Source organism: Gracilinanus agilis, chromosome 3, assembly GCF_016433145.1.
Source record: "Gracilinanus agilis isolate LMUSP501 chromosome 3, AgileGrace, whole genome shotgun sequence".
NCBI classification, from domain to species: domain Eukaryota; kingdom Metazoa; phylum Chordata; class Mammalia; order Didelphimorphia; family Didelphidae; genus Gracilinanus; species Gracilinanus agilis.
This window is the reverse complement of record NC_058132.1, coordinates 7,245,597-7,254,349: the sequence shown is the minus strand read 5'-3', so window position 1 is coordinate 7,254,349 and position 8,753 is coordinate 7,245,597. Positions and strand designations below refer to the sequence as shown.

The 8,753-nt window shown below is 43.3% G+C and overlaps 1 protein-coding gene across 1 annotated transcript in view; it reads left to right on the top strand.

Moving 5' to 3' along the window:
- Nucleotides 1–784: 784 nt before the first annotated feature.
- The window catches only part of LOC123240695, a 44,070-nt gene continuing 36,101 nt past the window's right edge, over nucleotides 785–8,753 (top strand). The window contains exons 1-2 of the mRNA XM_044668415.1: nucleotides 785–874; nucleotides 1,693–1,800. Coding sequence (XP_044524350.1) covers nucleotides 1,768–1,800 — 33 coding nt within the window. The 5' untranslated portion in view covers nucleotides 785–874; nucleotides 1,693–1,767. The remainder of the gene's footprint in view (nucleotides 875–1,692; nucleotides 1,801–8,753) is intronic.

The following is an 8,753-nucleotide window of genomic DNA, read 5'->3' as shown; positions in this document are numbered from 1 at the left end:
TCCATTAAACGAACTCTGAGGTGCCGCCGCGCCGCCCCGATCGCGTTGGCAGAGTGGACCACAAGGGCAAACGGCTATTTGGAGCCATTAAACTACGCGCCGAGCCAGCAATGCCGCAGTTCAATTCCTTCGCCAGAGAGAGGAGGGGGAAGGAAGAGGCCCCGTCCTGGCATCCGCACCCCCAGGAGCTCTTTCCGTGTGGGCCAGGCTTTGGAAGCTGAGAGGTGAGCACCGGCGCAGGAACGGTTGGTCGAGGGATGGCGGAAGTGGCTACAAAGATGGTGGAGGGGATGGCCGAGAGCACTCTGGGGAGGCTTCTGGGAGCTGCTGCGACCCGAAGTGAGAAGCGGCTCCGCCACGGTCACGATTTCGCAAGGACACAGGATTCCGAACAGCCCCGCGACCAAGAGCCATCCGAGACCCGAGACGCCTCAGGCCTGGGAAATCGGAGAAGGCGCCGGACTCAGTGCGGAGGAGCCGCTGTCGGCCGTGCACGCTTCTCGTTCTGTTTGCCTGTTTTCCTCTTTGTTTGGGGGTTGGGCTGCTTATACGGGGTGAAAAGTTTAGGTTTTATTTTTCTTCGATTACTTGTAAAAACACTGTAGTTTACAGCAGGGCACTAAATCCCGGGGTTGGAGCGCGACGCAGCAGGACTCCATTTCCCAGAATGCCTTATCATGACGTCACACACATCCCGGCCCCTCTCCCTGTGACTGCCCCAGGGCATGCTGGGAATCTCATGTACGCAGGCGCAGCTTCCAGAAACTACTGCTGTTATCGCTCCCTGTGAGGCGAGAAGTGTAACGGGCCAGTGAAAGCCCCGCCTCCCTCCTTTCGCCTCGGCCGGTCCTAAGACCCGCTCGGAGCAGGCTGGGTTAGTGAGTGTGGGAGTGTGCGTATAAGCATGCGCAAGTGTGCAAGAGCGGGAGGGGCTGGTGTGTGTGTGTGCATCCCGGTGCAAATGTGTGTGAGGCGGAGCCTCTGAGTGTGTCAGAGGGGCGGGGCCGGGGGCTGAGGAGTGTGTGCAGCGGGGGAGGGGCAGAGGCGCCCTTGTGTGCTCCGAGGTCCCTGCAGGACAGGGACTGCACTTGGGTCTGTGTGAGTGAGTGAGTGTGTTTGTGTCCGTGCGCGCGCATCGCTGTGAATCTGTGTGTGTGCAGACTACTTAAAAGGACCGTAGAAAAGCAAAAACCAGGAAGTGCCCCTGTCAGGTGGGGGCTGCTCTCTCTGGATCAGGAGGCAGCTCCGGGAGGGGGTGCAGTCTCAGGTTGGGGGGGCGGGGCTGGTCCGGGCCCTTCCCCAAAGGGGATAGTCTGGAAGAAGCAGCCAACTCAGGGAGCAGCGGGGGATGCCCGGGCCCACGTGCCAGGGAAGGAGCTCTGATCTGAGGCACTGAAGAAATGCCAACACGCTCTCCCCCATCCCCACCTGATGCCCATCTCTTCCCCCCTCCCCCACCATTCCCCAGCAACCTCTTCACCTAAGAGTTCCCTCAATCCACTCTTTCTACTCCATGCAGTTTCTGAATTGAATGAAGCCAAAGATGGCAGCAGAGAGGGTTGGGGAGGCTTCTTCCTGGCCAGTCCAAGGTCCTTTCCAAGCCTGAGGCTCCAGGAGAGTCTCCCTGGGGGGTTGGGAAAGGAAGGGCCTGGGAGCTCCTCTTAGCACTCCCTCTCTCTCTCTTCCCCACAGGCATACGGAGAGGAAGTCTCCCACCCCCTAAAGGACCACCGTGTGGCCCAGGCAGAGAGCCTAGAGCCAGAGGGAATGGCCCCCAGGACCCTGAGGCCCCCCTCCCAGGTGAGCAGCCCATCCCCAGCCCTGGCTAAGCTCCCCCAGGCTGGAATCTAGAAGAACTGAGACCTATGTCTTTGCCAGGCCTCCAGGGGCCTTCACTGCTTGTCCCCTATGTGAGCTCAAGGGTCCACCTTGGCTGCCCCACCATACTCGGTGTTCCAGGTATTGTCCAGGGCCTCCGTAACCCCTTCCTGAATGAGCTGGCCCAGGTTCCAGACAGACAGGCCCAAGCGCAGTCATTCATTCATCCACCCTCAAATGTGACACCTTCCGTAAGTGGGGGATGGCCGTGTGTCCCACAGTTCTAGGGATGGCACAGGGACAGGCTCTGCTACTGACCTCCAGGCCCCGGGTTTGGACAGGTCTATCAGGCCTAATGAAATGATGAGGAGGGAAGGCCTCTAATTGGATATGGTTAATGCCTGTGTTTGGGTGCCAGCTTTACACTTGTTCTGGACAGACTCTGGAAAGAGAATTCGTCATGCAAATCAGAAAATGAGTTTCAGGCTAGAAAGAGAACACACAGACTTTTGTTAGAATTGAGAGTCACTTACTGGAAAAAATACTCAGGACTAAGATCCTTCTGTGGATTAGAATCCAGTGTGTCCCAGCTGTCATGCCAGACAGCTTCATCAGTGTCTTCTCTAGTTTTATAAGGGAAGCTTTGTGGTGCTTTAACTGACTTCAGGCAGCAAATGCAACAGCTGGTTAGGATGGACAGAAACATGCCACAACAGTTACAACATTTCATGTTCATGGCTAACAAGTTGGAGATATCAGTTTACAGTGTAGGATCAGAAATATCATTTAAATACACCCCATTATCCATTTTACATAAATGAATTTAACACTGGCCAGCTTTCAGGACACAGGCAGTGTGGACTCCTTGTAAATAGGCAGCAGTTGCTCTGAGACAACATCAGTCACTTGGGCTGAGGCGAGCAGGGATACTCTTGCTGTTGGTGACCTGGAGTAGGCAGAAGTTCAGGACTCAATACCCTTCTGCTTATATCCTTAGATAGAGTGACTTGCATCCATCTGGGAGGACGGGTTTGGAGAGCAAAGCTGTCTTCTGAAAATGTCCAGAGTTAGTAGCACAGCATCCTTTACCATGGGCAGGACAGTTAAAACATGAGTTAAATCTTCTTGCCACTGAAGAACTTACTCACTTGGAGCACACAGGTTGGGGTTCCTTTAACTGTGTCTTTTATCCAACAAAGCAGAAAGAATGTCACTTTACAAAAACCTCAGTTCCAACTTGGGAAGTTTCAGAAAGTTCACATTGTATGGGTCACTCCAGTGAGCAACTTTAGACAGCAAGACTAAAGCAGGAGAAAATTCTAAAAGGATCAAATGAAGGAGCACAAAAAAAAAAAAAAAAAAAAAAAAGCCCAGAAAGTTTCATTGCATGAATTCCTTTTTCTTAGAGAAATAAAGAGAAAATATCAGGCCAGCTGAGGAGGGTTTGAAATAAGATATCACTATGATGATGATGATGATGATGATGATCTTAATCTCCTGTTTATCGTCTCAGCTTGTAAACAGATCAAATGAGTGTACAGAGAGAGTAATCCAGAAAGCAAAGGTCCTACAATAGCATTTGACAACATTAACATCAGGCTTCTTTGCAATTTAGTAGTCCATCTTCAATGTCAACAAACTCTTTCTCAGATCTCAGAAGTTCCAGGTAGTTGTTTGAGCTTCAAAAAACATCTTTTCTATTACTGCTGTGATCCTGGTAGCTTCAGCTCTTTCTGAAATCATCCTGATCATTTCTTTTAACACAATAGTAGCCCATCACCATCATATAATACAATTCGTTCAGCTATTCCCCAGTTGAAGGACATCCCTTTAGTTTCCAATTCCTTGCCACCACAAAAAGTGCTGCTATAAATATTTTTGGACAAGGTGGTCCTTTTTTAAAAAATCACTTTGGGATACAGAACTAACAGTGGTATTACTATATCATATGGTATGCACAGTTTCATAGTTGCTTTTTTTTTTTTTTACAATTTTATAACCCTTTGGGCATAGTTCCAAGTTGCCCTTCAGAATTGTTGAATGAATTCACAAATCCACCAACAATGTATTAGTGATCTTGTTTTGCCAAATTTCCTCCAACATTTATCACTGTCCTTTAGTATCATATTGAGCAACGTGATAGGTGGTACTCAGAGTCATTTTAATTTGCATTGTCCCTATCAAGAGTAATTTATAACATTTTTCACATGATTATTGATAGCTTTGATTTCTTCATCTGAAAATTGCTTGTTTATATCATTTGACCATTTGTTAGTTAGGGAATGGTTAGTATTCTTATAAATTTGATTTAGTTCTCAATATGTTTGAGCAATGAGAACTTTATCAGCAAACTTTGTTATAAAAATTTACCCCCATTTGTTGCTTTCCTCCTAATCTTGGTTTAGTTGGGTTGGTTTGTAGGAAACCTTTTAAATTTAAGGTAGTCAAAATTATTGAATTTTCATCTTGTAATGTTCTCTGTTTCTTGTTTGGTAACAAATTCTTCCTTGCTCCATATATCTGACAGATAAACTCTTCTGTTGTAAGAAATAAAATTAATCTAAAAAGGATCACTTTAAAATTATTATAGGTTTTTTCAAAGATTTATTAGTAGCCAATAGAAAATAAAGCCACTTGTCATTCTGTCTTAGTCAGTTTAAAAAGCACGCAGCTTGCCTGCCGCCACTGTGGTGGATTGCAGGAAGCTGTCAAAGCTCATGATGTTCACTGTAGTATACAGAATTGGGGGTTATAGTTTTTTTCAAGCTTTGGCTGAGTTCCAAAAAGCTGTTAGAGCTTTTAGAATCTTGAGGAGAGGCAGTTGACTGGATCTTCCGTGAAGGGAGGAAGTCAATGAGCAAGCTCTTAGATTATCTAGCTTCAATATTGAAATTTAGCCTAACATTGATAGATTTACTTAAGAAATTATTATTTTAATGTTGGGTTTTTATTAATTTTTTTTATAAACCCTTAATTTTGGTGTATTGTCTCATAGGTGGAAGAGTGGTAAGGGTGGGCAATGGGGGTCAAGTGACTTGCCCAGGGTCACACAGCTGGGAAGTGGCTGAGGCCGGGTTTGAACCTAGGACCTCCTGTCTCTAGGCCTGACTCTCACTCCACTGAGCTACCCAGCTGCCCCAAGAAATTATTATTTTAGATAGACCCTTTATATCTTCCTTTCCTAATACCACCCTGCCTTCCCTCCCTTACCTTAGTGGCTGTGGAGTTTATAAGGAGAGAAATTAGAGAGGAGTTAAATCTGTGAAGAGTTATCTAATTGACAGCATTATTTATAATTTAATCAAATCATCATTTATTCCCTTTAGATAGCATTTTGTAAAACTGAGTGAGGCAGGTCCTTACTCAGATTCCATCTTCACTTCCCTTCCCCCACCTGAGGTTCCTGAGATAACTGATAGGGCTTTCCTTTAATCCACCTTCCTAACAACATCCTTCAAATAAATAAATCCTTTGTGTTTCAATAGTCCTATTTAGTGTAATTTGTCTGTTAGTTAACAAGAGGGAAGAAGAGGAAAGAGACAACATACTCTGGGCTTAGAGGGAAGCCGGGCATCCATCTTGAAGGAAGGTGTTACTTCAAAATAGGTCCCTTCCTGTGAAATTAACTAAAGCCTATTTGTTAATTTCAGTCTAGTCTATTTCCCTCAGCTTGTGTTTGAGTCTAAGTCCTAGTCTGTAAGCCTGCTGTATTAGCCTGTTTAGTTTAACTTCTTTCTCCCAAGAAGATCTCTGTTTCCCTTCTGTGTTATACTCCTGACTTCAGTCCTATCATACCCTGAATCTCCTTTAATCCCAGCCTACCTGTAACCTAATTTATCCATTTACCAAGTCTCCAATCATCCTCCTTTCAATTCCCTTATCCCAAACACCTTTCCAAATTACCCCCAATAACAGTCTGGCGAGCCAAGTCATACGAAACCTATCTTCTGAAAAATAGAAAAAGAAAATGAATTGCACAAGATTGATTTTTATATTAAGCAGTCTGTCGCTGCTTATATGGTCTTTTATGCAGGGAATGTGTGCATTTTGGCTAGTAAAAGTACCAAACATGATGCAGCAATTAATAGAAATCTACGACTATTATAAATGGTTTGCATTCACTTTAGCTGAATGTATATGCTTCATTCCAACAGCAATAGCAATTGTTCTGGCTCTATGGCATTTTTTGACAATTTTAAAAGCGGTCCTGACTCATCTGTTTAACTATTATAAGGCATCTGATTCAAAACAAGGAAATGATAACAAGGAACTAGTTGAGAACATAAAACTACTGTTCCAAGTGTTGAGGCAATTACGTGAAGGGAATGAACTCGATAAACATACCATCTTACAACTTGAAATTGTAGAATCAAAATTTTTTGGGAAAAAGGAAACAGAGAAAGATCAACCAATACAGAATGCAGTGGTTTCTGTCCTACCAATAGTAGACAGGACTATTGTCCAACCTGGAGAGGGGGTGGTGCATGTCAAAACGTACAAGGCATTCACTCCTAGTGATATGGAGGTTTTAAAACGCCATTTTCCCAGATTCTACGAAAAGCCTTACAAAAGTTTAAAAGAATTGAAGCGGGTGTTCACACTTTTTAACCCTAGTTTCGACGATGTCGAATTTCTTTTGGGGGAATTTTACACTCCCTCGGAAAAGGAAAAATTCCTGACCGAAACTAGAACGAACCCCAATTTAGAATCATGGCCGTTAGTACATCAAGATCTAGATTTCACTCAACACGCCAACATGAGGTACTTGTTAAGATGCAGGGCTGATCTTATCGAAGCAATGAGAAATTTTGCAAAAAGGCCAAATGCATGGCAAAAATTTGAGAAACTGAGGCAAGGGGAAGAAGAGCACCCAAGCAGTTTTCTAGACAGAGTTATTGAAGCTGCTGAAACAATATTAGGACTTAGAGATACTCAATCCCAAGATACGATCGATCATATAAGACAAAATTATGTGCAGAATCTCATATGAAATGGCCTGATGCATTGCCATTAGCACTATTCCACCTAAGAAGCCAACCAAACAGCATCACACATATTTCACCATTTGAAATGCTGTATGGACATCCACCATTCCATCACACAGCCCGCACAAACTCTGGAACCCTGCAGAAAACAGGTGACAGAAGGATGGTAATTTCACTCAGATTCCCCAATGTGACTCTTTTCTCACTAACATTCTCTTTTATTGGAATTATTGCAATCAATATCTCTATTTAGCCCCAGGAACATAATGAGAAACATCATAGGCCATTACTGTGCCTCTCACAAGCCCCCTACAGATTCCTAGGAAAAGCCCCATCTTTATATGTTACGACAGAAATTCTCCTAGAAGTCACTTCACAACAAACCAAATAACGAGTTAATGTTAAAGATTTAAAAACCCTAACTTAGGCCTCTCACTCCTATACACAGATGCCTGCAAAAACTGGCCAGAATAGTCTCTAAGTTTTTCCCCTCCCTGATTTGATACATTATGCATAAAAGAATAATGAATGAAATACAGAGAAATTGTCTCCCATGAAAAAGGCTGTACTTTCCCAACACTGTAGCCCAAGAGATAAGTCAAAAACACCTAACACATTGTCTCTAAGAAAAGATGGATGGTGAGAATGGATTTCCATGCCAACTTTATGTGTGATCTCAAAGTGTATAAAATAAACACAGCCCAAAAGCTGACCAGAGCAATGTTTATGATGCCTGGCTCTGGCCGAAACCCTGATTACTCTCATTTGTCTCAATCATGTCGCCGAAGCTGGCCTGCCACTGAGATTTTCTTGGACCTGTGGGAGTCTTTTACTCCCGCAGTGGATAGAGAGCAAAGAGGAAGTAGAACTCCAGCTACTCGATTTTACCTCCTGTCTATGATGGGAAGCCAGTGGGCTCGTGGGAAATATAGTTCAAGGACCCCAAAATTTCCAATAACACATTCCTTGCTGTGATCCTATTTGGGAGACCAGTCTCCCCAAAAGGATCATGAAAATATAACTAACTTGTAAATTACAGTAATTTGGGGATAAAAGGAAAAAAAGGACAAAACCAATGATCCAAAAATTGCTAGGTGCATTGACAAAAAGCCAATTAGGGGGCAGTTCCCTTCAGCATAAGAGTGTACATTCAAAACAAATGCATTCAACCCCACCACAGTTCAATCAGCTGCACCTCAAAGTTCATTGTGGATCTTCTGATTCAGTGTAGGGTCTCTGCAGGCATCTTCATGGGGCCTTCTCCAAACAGGTTCGTTGTCTAGATTCTGGGGAGGTAGTAAATTTCTCATACTGAAATTACTCTTAAAATAATTTAAACTTTACATTATAGATTATAATACATACCCCCCTGAGGAGAATTATAACACACTGTGTTCCCCTAATTTTCTTATGGTAGCACCATTCATATCTAAATTATATACCCATTTTGAATTTATTTTTGTATAAGGTGTGAGATGCTAGTTTATACCTAGTTTCTGCCATACCGTTTTCCAGTTTTCCCAGCAGTTTTTGTCAAATAGTCAGTTCTTTTCCTCAAAGCTGGTATCTTTAAATTTCTCAAACACTACATTATTAAGGACCCTAATCTAGTCTATTGATCCACCATTCTGTGTTTTCACCAGTACCAGATTGTTTTGATTTTTTACTTTTTTATAATACACTTTGAGATCTGGTAATAATGTTAGGACTCTCACATCTTTTTTTCATTAATTCCCTTGATATTCTTGACGTTTTGTTCTTCCAGATGAATTTTGGGATTATTTTTTTCTAGTTCTATAAAATAATTGTTTGGTATTTTGGATGGTATGGCACTGAATAAGTAGATTAATTGAGGTAGAATTGTCAATTTTAGTACATGAACTCAGCCTACCCATAAGCAAGTAATGTTTTTCTTATTGTTTAGATCTGATTATGTCTGTGAAAACTGTT